Source organism: Ylistrum balloti, unplaced genomic scaffold (genome assembly GCF_031769215.1).
Source record: "Ylistrum balloti isolate Yb309-2 unplaced genomic scaffold, AGI_CSIRO_Ybal_v1 Utg370578, whole genome shotgun sequence".
Lineage (NCBI taxonomy): Eukaryota > Metazoa > Mollusca > Bivalvia > Pectinida > Pectinidae > Ylistrum > Ylistrum balloti.
In genome coordinates this window covers 326,343-341,675 of record NW_026782360.1, presented here as the reverse complement: position 1 = coordinate 341,675, position 15,333 = coordinate 326,343, and the positions used below count along the sequence as shown (strand labels likewise).

The 15,333-nt window shown below is 38.8% G+C and overlaps 1 protein-coding gene across 1 annotated transcript; it reads right to left on the bottom strand.

Annotated features, from left to right (window-relative positions):
• Positions 1–8,259: 8,259 nt before the first annotated feature.
• On the bottom strand, positions 8,260–13,932 carry LOC132556553 (histone acetyltransferase KAT6A-like). Its single transcript, XM_060220963.1, has 4 exons — positions 13,848–13,932; positions 12,871–13,003; positions 9,350–9,489; positions 8,260–8,513 (listed from the first exon to the last, which is right to left on the bottom strand). Exons 1-4 carry the CDS (start codon positions 13,930–13,932, stop codon positions 8,260–8,262), a joined length of 612 nt encoding a protein of 203 aa, XP_060076946.1.
• Between the last annotated feature and the right edge of the window lie 1,401 nt (positions 13,933–15,333).

Genomic DNA, 15,333 nt, shown 5'->3' with positions numbered 1-15,333 from the left:
GAGTTCAGGCTTTGTTAAAGTTTCAAACGTGTGTGGAACTTTTCTGGGGATTCAGACTGAATACATCTTACCCGCAGCCTCACGAACTCACCTGGCAAAGCTATACCTGACATTGACACATCTGAGGAATAAGGTCGTCGGCCGCTTTATAATGGTTAACCTAAGCAATTTCAGCTCACCTGGTTCGAATTGGCAAGTCAGTTTACGGCATACCGCGTCCGTCCACTTTTCAACCAATCGTAACAAGTCATGAACGGCGTTGCGGATTCAAAGGCCTCCAGAGGGAAGAGGGTTGAAATTTATAAGAAAAAAATATATGGGTCAGATTTCTTAGGGGCTTGCCGAACAGAGCCTAAAAGGAAATTGAGAAAATTCTTTTAAGTATAACTTCTGTTGAAAATATTTCATTTTGTCATAATTTGGCCCAAAGGTGAAAGGGACTCAACTTTTATTATCGGTGGGTCTCTACTCCTTGGGGTAAGGCCTGATAGATGAATTAAGTTAATTCTTTAGAGTTCTGCTTCTTTTGTTGGAATACGTGTCTTTCCCAATTTGGTCAGAAGCATCCCCTTAGGGGAGAAGGGGTGGGACCCAGTAGGAAAAGAAGAGCGAATTCTTTAAAATTCTTCTGTCAAGAATCTCTTCCAATTTGATCTTAAATAGCCTCGGGTGAAGTGAACTCTAAACAGTGAGTTAAACCCCCTTTGGGCCAGAGGGGAAATATATCAAATGTATTAAAATCTTACTTCTGCTGGAATACCAGGATACTGTCCCAATTTGGTTCTGAAACTTTCTCGGGTGAAGAGAAATCAATTTTTATTCATACGATGAGTCTGGCCCCTTGGGGACAGAGGGTTATGGGCTCAATATGGCAGTAGAGTTTATTCTTTAAAATCCTTTTTCTTCTTTAGGTTGCCAGGATTCTTTTCTAATTTGGTCTGAAGCATACATGGGTGAAGAAGACATTTGTATAAATGGTTTGGCTTGCCCCCTGGGGGTAGATCTGGAAATGGCTATAAACCTTTGGAATTCCTTTTCCTTTAGTTTAGATGAAGAAATTTACACCAAACAAAGACAGGTGAGCCATACAGGCACTTGTAGCATATTTTGTAATGATATAACTTGCCTAAAACCAAGATTAATTAGCCTACTGTCTCAAAAGCCGCTTTACCAAATAAACATCATCGAGGGTAAATCTTATGGTCAGGCTACAAAGATGTACATCGTATCGTGTGTCGTTGTAAAAACTGGTGAACAGAATTAAATGTGACGTCAACTGTATATACCTGTTACCTAATATTTATGAATATTTCACCCCTTTATACATGTACCTGGACAAGACACGCCTTTATACATTTACCTGGACAAGACACTCCTTTATACATGTATCTGCACACAGACACTCCTTTATACATGTACCTGAATAAGACACGCCTTTATACATCTACCTGGACAAGACACCCCTTTATACATGTACCTGGACAAGACACCCCTTTATACATGTACCTGGACAAGACACCCCTTTATACATCTACCTGGACAAGACACCCCTTTATACATGTACCTGGACAAGAAACAACTTTATATTTGTACCTGGACAAGACACCCCTTTATACATCTACCTGGACAAGACACCCCTTTATACATGTACCTGGACAAGACACCCCTTTATACATGTACCTGGACAAGACACACCTTTATACATGTACCTGGACAAGACACCCCTTTATACATCTACCTGGACAAGACACCCCTTAATACATGTACCTGGACAAGACACCCCTTTATACATCTACCTGGACAAGACACCCCTTTATACATTTACCTGGACAAGAAACAACTTTATATTTGTACCTGGACAAGACACCCCTTTATACATCTACCTGGACAAGACATACCTTTATACATGTACCTGGACAAGACACCCCTTTATACATGTACCTGGACAAGACACCCCTTTATACATGTACTTGGACAAGACACACCTTTATACATTTACCTGGACAAGACACCCCTTTATACATGTACCTGGACAAGACACCCCTTTATACATGTACCTGGACAAGACACGCCTTTATACATTTACCTGGACAAGACACTCCTTTATACATGTATCTGCACACAGACACTCCTTTCTACATGTACCTTCACAAAGACACTCCTTTATACATGTACCTGCACACAGACACTCCTTTATACATGTACCAGCACACAGACACTCCTCTATACATCTACCTGGACAAGACGCGCCTTTATACATCTACCTGGACAAGACACTCCTTTATACATGTACCTGCACACAGACACTCCTTTATACATTTACCTGGACAAGACACGCCTTTATACATCTACCTGGACAAAACACTCCTTTATACATGTATCTGCACACAGACATCCCTTTATACATGTACCTGCACACAAGACATCCCTTTCTACATGTATCTGCACACAGACACTCCTTTATACATGTATCTGTACACAGACACTCCTTTCTACATGTATCTGCACACGAATACTCCTTAATGCCTGTTCTTATTCAAACTTGGCTGCAATCGATGATATCCATGTGCACTGTACAAATCAAAGTCAAGGACAAGGGATGATATAAAATATTGGAGAAAATAAGTAATGACATATCGTAAAAGGATTAAACCACATTTGCTAACACATATAAATATTTTGTTTACACTTTAAGTATAAAATAAGTTTAAATTTCTATGACGGCATTTGACAATAAACCTCAGTGATGCCACCATCTTGTTATCAACAACCTATCACTGATCAGATCGATTCAACACATGCCGCGTAGGTTCTGTATCGTTATCTGGGGTTTACAGAATTTCTCCGGAGTTTTGATTTATGGAGGTCGAGACCCAATATTCATTTAGAATTAGTTACCCTTCCGCAAGAATGCCTCTATCCAAATCCCGGCAGAAGAGAAATGCATTTAAAACAATTCTTCTATTTCCCCTTTAGGTGGGGTTATCCTTCTGTTACATTAGGTACTGTGGGCGGGAACGAGATCCAACATTCACTTAAAATTAGTTTCCCTTCTGGAAAAATGCCTCTATGTGATCCCGACAAAAATTGACAGAATTTAAAACAATTACTCTATTTCTGTTATTTCTAATCCTGTCATTTATAAAGATATATGATTTTGAAAAAAAATGCTTATTCCCCTTATTTACCACGCGCACAAATATCAATTAACAATCATCTATTACCAACAGTAATGACAGGCTCTATACGGTGATGACCCGATCGCGAGCAGACCGAGTTATCTTCTACATTCTTTAACGCCCTATCAACAAATATGGTCAATGAAAGCCTTCCATTGTATGCGAGGTGAGAGCGTGTGTTTGTGGGAGACTGTGTCGGAAAGTTAAACGTTGTTAATGTTCGATAGTATCCTTGAAGTTCCGAGCATTATTTACATGAAGCAAAAGACGCTTACCGTTCATGAACATCTGGTCTTCTTTTCTTGGTCATTTTTAGGATACCAGTGTAGTTATTTTGTTCTCATTTACCCCTGGTTTCTCTGCATTCGATTAAGATTCTGTTGACATATTGGTATTTGTTGTTTTCCAGTGTCATTTTTATCGGATGTCATTGTCTAGATTACACATTCAATTAGACTGAATAACAGGCATAACCCATTTAAATTCAAAGACAAACGTTCGCATTGTCCATAAAGACAAAAGCGCATAATTGCATTTTGAATCACTTTATAAAGATGTACCATTAAGGCATGTCTCTGTGTATCAGGTCGCCTTTATTTATCTTGTCCAATAAGACAGACATGCGATATTGGTATTGTAAATTCTGTAATCATGTCAGTAATAATATTTACAAGTAGAATTACTAGAAGATATGGAAACCCAATGAGTTTTGCACTAGACTATCAACCCAGACTATGGGTACAAATATTGATAAATGGCGATGATGATATCGGACCTTGGTTGTTGTCTTTCGGGGTCGAAGACTTTGTAAAGGCGACCATGCAGTAGTGTAGATGTAGAAATTGAGAGTACAAGTCACCTTACTAACATCGGCTAGTGGGAATTTCTCTTTAGTCGAGAGATAGAATGTCCGGAAAGAGATTAAAGGGTCGAAAGTTCGAAACCAAGCGGTGGCAGGGTGTTTTTTATAACTCCATCTAACTACAGATTTTGTGTTGTTGACTACTCAAAGGGAAGAAGCTAAAGAAGATTGATAGGCTTCCTTGGAGCTGAAGAACCTGTGTTTTGTTCGTGGTCGAAGACTTTGTGAAGGTGGTACGTGTAGTTGTGAAGCTGCGTAAGTTACCTTACTAGCATCGACTGGTGAGAATTTCTGTTAGTCGAGCGGTAATATGAGTCGAATTAAAGTAGACGTACCACGAGTACCACAACCAGCCGTACTTATGCTGCAAATAGCATGTTTCTTATTTCTTCCACAAGTTGAGGTTAAACAGGTGACAGAAACTAAAACTCACCAATATAGAATTATAAAGGATAAGGTTTTTGTACTTATATCTACTGCTCAACATTGTGAACATTGTTAGCTTTGAGTATGAAATTTTAATTTATCTAATGAACACCCATTGATCTTTCAGAACACCTACATCGCCCCCAATGTTTCAGAGTTTAGGCCTTTAACATCACTTTAGAGTTCTAAGAGGACGAAATGGCTGTATGATACAGTTCAATTCAGTGTTTGGTTGTACTGTATCCAATTCTAAAATGCATTGAAAAGTGCTATTCACGTGCGTTTTGAACAGTTTTGGAAAATTATAAACCGCAGCAAAGTTAAACTAAACAACTATTACAATAAATAGATAAATCAAACGATTGAGTTTCATAAGTTTCCATTTCTGGTAAAGTCAGGTTTTTGTTAACTAGTGGTATTTTAAGTCAGTTTCAAATTACACCTGCATACGATTCCACACATCTTCCATCAAAGCCTAATGAGTTTTAAGAATGGAATCTAGCTTCTTATATATATTTAGTCCTTATTTTGAAATAAAAGTTAGAACAGATAACATTCATGATTAGAAGATACATGTAAATCTATAATCTATTCACTTTTTACCGATGTTTTCGTTGCCTAAGCTAAGCTACATATTTGCTCGGTTATAACTCTTTAGGACAGCTACTGGCTGTTTAAAGGGAAACAACTTTTATAAGTTCATGTCAGATATTTACAATTAGGTAGGGTTTCACATACATTCAACTTCTACGTAAAGACCGTTGATTATAACAAATCTTTTTACAAGGAAGATGTGCACCCCATACAGAGGAGATACATTGATACAATTCTTTCCCCCCCTTTATTTTCCTTTCTATTGTTTCTTTTCTGTTTTTCAATGTTTTTGGGGGAAGAGGATGTCAATGTATGATAATTCCTTATTATTTTATTGTACCTTTACGTGTGTAACTGTGATGTGATGATGAATGTTATTACAGATGTGAGATTGCACAGCGTTAAGTGATGTGCGCACGATGTGTACATGATAGGAAAACTAAATAAATATTGCTACCCGACATTTGTACGCACGGTGTGCGGTTCCATCTTCGTTCATATAAATTTAGGAACGACTTACAAATAAATTTGGGATAACATTTCTTTATTTTCCAAATAGATAAGAGTAGAACTAAGTATATTTCCTGATTAAGCTTTACATTTATAGGTCAGACTCACGTAGATCTATCAGGTATAGTGGGTAGTACTATATATACTCTCGTGATTAACAATGTTTTGTTTACGAAGTGACACGCATGACCAGTCATAGCGTAAAGATTTCATATATAAACATTAAATGGATGTTTTTATTGTCGGCAATGAATCATTTAAAAACTTAAACAAATTGTACAGCTAGAAAGGTAATTTCATTTAAATTCCTTTAATAAAGCTCTAAAGCCACTGTCGATAGAAATGGAAGTTACTACCCTTTAGCATTATGGTACTGTAATGACTGGTTGGCCCTTAGTCAGTATAATGTAAACTGGATGTCTATACTAGGGGCCTTCGACGACATACTGCACTGTGGGAGGCTGGTAGAACTAAAATGTCGGATTCAGTTCTGCATTTTCACAAATTGACTTTCACAAACCTATTGTACCCTCCCATTAACGCACACAGTCATCACATGCACTCAATTTTCCATCCTCGATACTCCAGGGATTACAATCACTTTCGCTCTCTGCACTCCTGTAACATGTCATGGCGAAATTGAAGGTACAAGCGAAGTAAGTTGATTGGTTCAAAGAGCAGAAACTAACCAATCACAGGCCAATACACTCCTTGTGACGTCTACAAAGGCGCGACACCTAATTTCAAAGCCACTGCAGTATATCGTTATGCGACCTTGAGATTCGTTTGATGTACATCAAAGGATCAAACTAGTCTGTTCGTCTTGTCCCCAAGGTGTCGCGGATAGAAACCTTCAATTTTGCCATGAAATGTTCCAGAGGTGTAGAGAGAGCAAAAGTAATTTGCATACGGTGAGGTCGTGACTTCTATGGTCCTAGCCATTGGAACTTTGTCCTTATCGAATGGGTCAGTGGCGGGATGCGTTATGTATAATCAGAACTTTGACTTACAATTTGACCTTTGACCTATCCAGAGACGTATATATCACATGTGATAAATGTAAATAACAACTTCAGGGACACGCATACACATACTAACGAGCATCATACATGTCCAACTTTTACATCACATCAGGATACTGGAGTCGGTGAGGAGTCATCGACGCAAATGATATTACCTCTTTGGATCTATGATCGTATGTAAAAGTAGAACGGCACAACTGACTGGGGTATACCAAGCAGATTTATGTACAATACTAGCACCGGCTCTAAATTCTATAAAAAAAAATGTTTTACAAAAATCGCAAAACAAATTGATACCTTAGTACGGTGGGTCTGCCAAACAGTTTGTGTTCCATGCAAATTCGTCACTTAAGCACTCTTAGCATACCATTCCACATTCGATGGGGGTGTAATTTGCCTAATTTTAATGCTCATGTCTATCAAAGTTCATTAAACTTTCTCAAATCAAAACAAAAGATAAGCTTTATTCACATGAGAGTAATCATATACACTTCTACACCTGCAGACTGTGAAACCGATGATAACTTAAATAGATGAAAATTGTCCAGAAATACTGCTGTAAATAAAATAAGGAAATCCCATTGAACTAAAAATGTGTGGTCATTGATGGTGAGGTGGCCAGTCTAGCTGAAGTAACGAGTGGGATGTCCCTGGGAAGTGTCTTAGGTCTTGTTTTGTTTTTAATTTACATCCAGGTCCTGCCTGACGTGGTACATCATAACATATTGAAATGTTTTGCTGATGATTCAGAAATAGTGGCAGATTATAAGCCTCACAAGTGCTACAGATATCAACAACATTATCCAATGGACAACTGACTGCAAGATGACCACTAAAAATGTAAACACCTAAACATCGGTAATTTAGCGCAAAATTCAAAACTCATGTTCCATATAATGAACAGACAAAAATAAACTGGGGAAAATTCTAGATAATTTCTGATAATGCACCAACAGCTTTAGTCATTATGTAAGTGAGTAAATCTACAAAGAAAATAGCATTCTGGGTCTGATTCTCATCTCCTTAATATCCATAGATATACAAATGTTTTATTAAAAAGTTAAATTAGACCCAAACTAGAATATGTTACTCAGGTGTGGTCTCATCCACAAGGCCAGATAGCAATAGAAAATCTCCAATGTAGAACCACAACACGAGTACAATCTATAAAGTCCTTCTCTACCATGATAAATTAGAAAAACAATGGCTTTCCCACCCTAAAGTACAGAAATAAAAGTTTACAAAATTCTGAATAATAGAGACAAGATCTATAAGGACAGGCTCTTTACAACATCACAAACAACCACTAGAGGCAATAGCAAAAATATCTACAAAACAGGGCCACAATCACACAGGATACATTTGGTAAGCGAGTGGTAGATTTGTGGAGCTCACTTCCAGTTTTGTCCGTGAAGCCCTCACGTTGAATGCATCTAAAAGTCATTTAAATAGGCAATGGCACTAGATGGTACTGAAGATTTATCCTAGTAATTTATACTACGCAACAGGTTCACAGAGAGATCATAGTACACACTACGTCAGAGTTCGCTGTCATGTTGTTGTCCTTGGCGTCGAAGAAGAGTGACAGGTACACAACAGGTATAATGCATAAAAAATAACACATCAATGTTCGTGTTCTCGTATTCCACGTCCTGCGTCGCTTTGTTTAATATTTAGGAGAGGTCGGATAGGCAGGATTGACTTGTTCGTAAGGAGGCGGCGGGGGAAAACTTCCTCCAGGGTAACTGGTTCCTGTTACTTGCTGAGGAGGAGGAGGATAGCTACCACCGGGGTAATTGGTTCCTGTTGCTTGCTGAGGAGGAGGGTTACAGCCTCCGAGGTATGATCCAGGTACTGGCGGTGGATAAGCATCAACGTGTGCCGGTGGTGGATATGCTTGTAAATGTGAATTCGTTGTCACTGAAACAAATTCAATAATTATCGATTATTGGAAACTTTTGTGTTATCTTATTCGATTTAAGCTTTGCTATCACATCGATCTATCACCTACTAATCTCGTTGTAGAAACTTGGTACCAAAGTGTTGGTGAGACCTCATCATTAATTGTTTTGGTATAATCTTATCTGTTTCGAGGATTTAACAGAAGGTAAATGCAAATATGTGTTGTTGTGTACTCGACTTTTTCCGTGCTCACTATATTGTAATATACACATGGTTTTGGTGATCGAGTGGTGCAATGATAACTGACTTCTTATTCAACCAGACGTGAAACGGTTTGAGTTTGCAGGTTTTATCACTCCGAGAACAGCCAGGTACATTTTGAGGCGGTGTGCTCTAGTTGCAGACTGTGAGCGCCTAATTGAACAACATGCTGGAGGCCCGTCACATGTCATCCGTGGCAATATGAGTAAAGTGTCAATGACACAACAACGACGTCATATACCTGTCCATTTCCCAGCTTCCTGAGAAACACAGACTGAAATGAAACGTCGAACACACCTGGCAAAAAAGTGGTTCCTATAAACTGATTGCTTGTTTCGCAATATTGACAAAGTTGATAGTTGTAAATCTTTAATGCTTTATAGTCGTCCAACATCTAGTCACGATACAAATGGAAACATATCTTACCCGATATTACAGACCCGGGAGGGATATGCCAGCCTTATGACTCTTCAACGAAATCCTACATTAGAATCGTCAAAATTCGATCCCATGCTAGCAGCTGTCAACAAGACTGACTGAATGTTTTGATAGAATATAAAACAGTCTACCTAAATCATGTCAGCAATACTTACCATTAGTGACGTTGTTACGAGGATTGGCGACGACAACACCAGTTTGTGTTCTGTTACATCTCTTTATCATGAAGATTATGACGATGATCAGAGCGGCGAAGAGAATGCATCCGATGATTGCCCCGGCAATAGTACCGCCACTACATAAATCATGAAGATTATTAGTTAATGTATATATGCCTGATTTTATTCCAGGACCACATCTGTAATACGTACATGACATTGTTGCTAACTCGAATGATATATATTTACACTGTATATTTGAGATGCTCTCAAATAAATGAACACTACCACTGTATGGCACGAAAACACTCTTGTGATTTCATACACTTTACGTTACAAACAATGTTACAGGCAGTCTGAAGGACAATATTCGTCCAGGATGTGTTAGGATTCTGGACACATAAATCTTCTGTGGTGTTTGTAAAAGTATCGACAATATGACAGTAAGAAAGTTGAGATTCGTGTATAGAAACTGTGATAGGATTTTTATACTACTCTAACTAGATATATCAAGAGGACATTGGTGCGTTGCCGACTAAAAGTAATGTTTGTAACAGTTGTCTTATAATGTGATATATACTAAACAAAATAAGAAAGGTAACACTACTTTATTCTGTGATTAATTAATTAACCCTTTCATAAATCCTTACCAGTCATGTACGAATAAAGTAATTGATCAATTCTGATGAAACTGCAGTCATGGTTCATTATAAAACTTTGCGTTCAGTTGATTTTATTCGACTGTAAAGGACGTTGGGGTCAATTTCAAAGGCAACACCATTAGTAATGGATATGGCCACCGTTTGCTAAGTAAACAGCATTGCAGCGTCGTCGCATGGAACTCGTAAACCGTCGGATAATTCGAGGAGAGATGTTGTTCCATTCAGCGATCAAGGCTTGGGCCAGCTCCTGCAAGTTTGACGGCTGATTTTGACGTTCTCTCACGCGTCGCCCACGAACGTCCCAGACATGCTCAATCGGTGACAAATCAGGTGATTTAGATGGCCAATATAACACCTGTACGTTATTCTGCTGCAAGAAAGTTCTGCTGACGCGACTGGTGTGCGCTAGTGCGCTTCCTGTTGAAAAATGGCGCCAACGCCATGGCGTCTTAAGAATGGCAGAACCACTGGTCTTAAAATTTCGTCCCGATATCAAATTACTGGTTAAATTGCCATTTAACACAACAAGCCTGGTACGAGTCCCCTCACAAATACCACCCCAAACCATTACACTTCCGCCGCCAAAGCGGTCCCGTTCTGCGACGCAGCAGTTCGCAAAACGCTCCCCTCGTCACCTCCACACTCTGCGCCTTCCGTCACCGTGTTGCAGACAAAACCTGGACTCATCTGAAAACAGAACATTGTTCCATTGTCGTAAGGTCCAACGACGGTGAACATGGGTCAAGTTACGCCGATTATTACGGTGACGTCGCAACAAATTGGGTCCAGTGTAGGGACGCCGCGCTTTCAATTGGTAGGCCCTCAACCTGTTGCGGACTGTTTGGGGAGACACACGACACCCAAACAATGTCCTTGTAGTCTCTACTGCGGTTACGAATCGATTGCGTAAGTGTATCAATCGTATACGACGGTCATCCCTGGCGGACGTTTTACGGGGTCTGCCGCTTCGGGGACGATCGGATGTTGACCCAGTTTGGTTTAAACGACTTACCAACTGGCAAATTGTCTTAACACTGCAACCAAAATGCCGTGCAAGTCGACGACGAGACTGCCCAGCCTGGATCATACCTACAGCCCTTTCTCTCTGTACTTGTGACAGCCGGGGCATAATGATAAAGATGATAGATAGCAAGATTTGGTGATTTCTATGTCCTAAGGATCTAAGGAACAGTTGTCAGTTTGAATGTTTATGAAATTCAGGCGAAGATGCAATTTAGTCGCAGAAAACCTCGTGCAGCTCTTTCGCTAATACAGATTCTCACGCTTGAATGATTTTGGTAACTCCCTTGGATTTTGTAATGTAAAACATTACCATTTTCTAATATTGCACAAACGTCATTTTGTTTTCACTTATTTACAAGTATTCGCCAAGGAAACATGTTAACCTTTCTTTTTTTGTTGAGTATATATAACCAAAGACTCCCAGCATGTCACCACACTAGGTCACATTGCACAACAAGCAAATCACACGTTAATAGTTGCCATATTAGCTCACCTATCGGGCACGTGAGCTTATGTCGCGGCCATCCTTTAAAAAGCTTCTACATAACTGGAAAACAAATACTGATATTTGGCCAACAACAATGTAGCCCGTTGCATGCTGGAATAGAGGGATACATTGTTGTTAATGACCTTGACATACTTGTAAGGTCACATGTGCCAGAAATGTTAAAATCTTCAAGCGCCTGCTCAATAACCGTACGACCCAGGTCGGATCAGTGACATGTTTGGATATAGTGCTGCCAAGTTTGTTCCAACGAATGACCTTAACCTACTCTCAAGATCACAAGATCAAATTTGAACAAATGTTCGAATAACTTCTAAATAAGGGAACTGATACTGTAACATGCTGGAATGATGCGCTGAAACATTTGTTGAAACGAATAACTTTGGCCCACATTCAAGGTCACAAGGATGAAATGCTATCCTATAGACTAGGCAAAAGAATTGTACTTATGCACCCTCGCACACGGGGGAGACCTTATGTGATCTCAGATGATTTAGATAAGATATTGAGCAATATATCCCAGTCTAAACAAAGATCAAATATGTTAATTTTTTCAAACGATTTATCTTTAGCCAATAGCTATTGGATATTGAAATTAGGTATGTAAGCTGTTGGAATGGAGTGTTAAAAATTTTGTTCAGATAACTGACCTTGACACACGTTCAAAGTCACAGAGATCAAATATTTTAATATCTCTCAATTACTTCTCGATAGAAGAAAGGCCCACACTACTGATATCGAGCTTATGGTATGCTGGGAGCTGCCAACTTTGTTTACCTACTTTAAAGTCACATTTATCAAAATGTTCGAATAACTTCTTAAGGAAATTACACAGGGAACTGATAGTGGGTCTATAACATGGTCGGATAAGGCGCTGGAATATTTGTTCAAATTGCTGACCTTGGTTCGCGCTCAAGGTTACAGGGATCAAATAATTTAATGTCTCCAAATGATTTCTCAATAGCCCAAACAGTCAGAGTACTGATACTGCAGCATGCTGGACTACCAACTTTGTTCAAATGAATGATATTTACCTACTTCCAAGGTCACAGAAGTCATATATCTTAGATTTTAAACGATTTTTCAATTACCAAACGACCCATGGTGTTGATATTGAGCTTGCGGTATGTTGGGATAAAGGATACAAATTCGTTCAAATCAATGTCATTGACACACTTTCAAGGTCACAGTGATGAAATGTGTTTATACCTTAAGACAAGTTTCAATCAAGGTTAAAACGATCATTTGACTAGTATTTTTGTTAAGTCAGCAGCACACTGGGATGAAGGGCTGCCAAATTTGTTAAAAAGTCAATGGAGATGACAAACCTGGTACAACAGGACCTAGAATAGTAGTACCCGCAGCATGCCCCAGGACAGTACATGTAGGCATAGGAATACCGGAGCCGAAAGCCGTAATAGTATGAATAAACATAATAACACCCGCCAGCTAGTGTCCAACCTGTAACAGAAAAGTTTTGTTTAGTTTTTGTCGATCATCGTAAACTAGTGGTATAGTGAAATCTTTCAAATCAAAGTGGCACGGGCAATAAAGATTTTTTTTCTGATTTGGATGATGCCCAAGAGTTCGACACGAAGTCCCTCTTTTGATATGATTATGTTATTATCATTTCTGGTTCTGTTCTAAATGGTGGCTCACAGTGAATACATTGGTTAGTTTCATTCATACTTTATTCTAAACAAGTCATTTTTTCAGTCACGTGTATTTTGATTAAATATAAGTACGATCTCTTTTCAGTGTTTTGACTTCATTCATTAAACATGAAACGTGCATAGTGCTAATTTATCTTGATTCGATTTTTCTTGTCAATTTTGTCCGCATTCTCTGGCGATCTTGTGCCGACTAAATCTTCAGTAATGTCTCCCTGGACAGGACCTCGTCTTTGGTCTTTGTTGTGTGTTCGTCTATGTGACCGATACATACAAGTGTTTGAAAACGGTGGTTAGTACTCCCTGCTTAATGGTTAGCGTTGTGGTAGTGTAATGACTGGTTGTCTGTTATGATGTGGCCGAATGGGATATCTTGTCGGGTCGCTTCGACAGTGTATTTCAGTGCGACAGCACTATATAGTCGGTATCAATCCCACACTATCCAAAATACCATGCACTCAAAAGATGCACTCGCTTCGTTTACATCGGGAGGACATCCTTGGATGTCGAAAGGACATAAAACAATATAATAACGAACCACCAAACCTATAGCAGAGTGATCATCATATGTCAGGTTTCGATATCCATGATTTTTCCCCAGTATTACGATTTCCTTGAAATACGTCTATAGCTACATATTCTCTTAAAGCATACTTGGAGTTTCTGGAGATGCAGTTTGCTGAAGTCCATGGGGAACATTTTTCGTGGAACAGGATTCATTTTTGCATAAATGGTGAGTCTGGCCCCCCGGGGCCTGAAAAGTGGGGCCAGAAATGGGAAATTTAGCAAATTTTTCAAAATCCCTCTTCTTCTGTAAGAAGGATTGGATTTTGCCCAGATTTACGGTGAATAAAACTCAATTTCGTATAAACAGTGAGTCGGGGTAGGAAAGGAGGGGCCCAATAGGGGAAACAGAGCAAATTCTGTAAAGTCCTTCTTCCTCTGTAGTAATGTCAGGTTTCTGTCCCAATTAAGTATGAAACGTCCTCGGGTGATAGTAAAAAAGTTTTTAGATGGAAGAGAAGAGGCCCATTATGGGGAAAAGAAGAAAAATACTTTTTTAAAAAACTGGCAGGATTATGTCCCATGTGAGCGCTGCAGGCCCTATAGACCTCTTTTGTTTCCTTGTGTTATATCAAGTTAGCGTTGTGCAATATGACAACCATTGTAACATGATTGCGCAATCATGGTTTCTCGGACATCTATTCTCAGGTTCGAGATTGAGCTGAAACCTGTTTAAAATAATAATCTCACGAGATGGTCCTGGCCAAGTGCTGTTATCTTATATTAGGTCGGACCAAAATCCAAAATGGTCGCCATCTTTAAAAACACATTTGAAGCCTCTTTTCCAGCTCCACTGATGGCATTGAACTGAAATGTTGTGGTATTGTTGAGAAACTGAAATGAACAGTGCTATTTGTCTTCTAAAGTATTCTGAACTGTTTTGATGAATTGATAATTTTTCCCACAGCAACTATTTATTTATTCATCTGTTTCTACCTCTCTTCTTCAACTTTCTTCCTGGTCAAGATCCACCAGGCTTGATCCAAAGCTTCGTATCTACTTTTTGTCCACCCAGTTCATTTTGGCGTTTTTTATTCGTGTGATCTCATTTATTTGTGTGTAAATAAAACCAAGAATGACTGTGTTGATGAAAATCATGGCGAGCTTGTACATAATGTATGTGTTAAGTCGTGGTGATGGATATATCTACATATTAATGAATACCTGTTTATATATAGATATAAGTATCTGATGGTGATTTGTACATATATATGATAAAAGGTGAGAAATATAAATCACAACTTACCTGTATACAATGTAAGGATTTGAAAACTAGAGACCAGGCCTGCCATGTTACGTGCTTGTTAAAACACAGTGCACATATATTTAAACTTTCGTGATCGTATTTATTTCTGACTTCTTGTATAGACATGAATTTTGAAATAAATTATCACCTCATTGGTTAAATGTAATCTAGTTGTAAGTAGCTGACATCATTCCAATATGCGCTATATCAAATGTGTGCAGATGTGCGTGACATAGAAGCTGGTTAAGTAGAAAGAGTTCAAAACATGTTATTGAATACAGTATCTCCACTTCCTGGTATGATTATGTAGA

What these genes read in the sequence shown, in the direction of transcription:
- LOC132556553 (XM_060220963.1), bottom strand. Translation starts at nt 13,932, where the DNA reads ATGAATCCTGTTCCACGAAAAATGTTCCCCATGGACTTCAGCAAACTG. An exon ending in TCTAGGTCCTGTTGTACCAG is followed by an intron (nt 9,490 to 12,870) that starts GTTTGTCATCTC and finishes TGATTTATGTAG; the next exon opens with TGGCGGTACTATTGCCGGGG. An exon ending in TCGTAACAACGTCACTAATG is followed by an intron (nt 8,514 to 9,349) that starts GTAAGTATTGCT and finishes AATTTGTTTCAG; the next exon opens with TGACAACGAATTCACATTTA.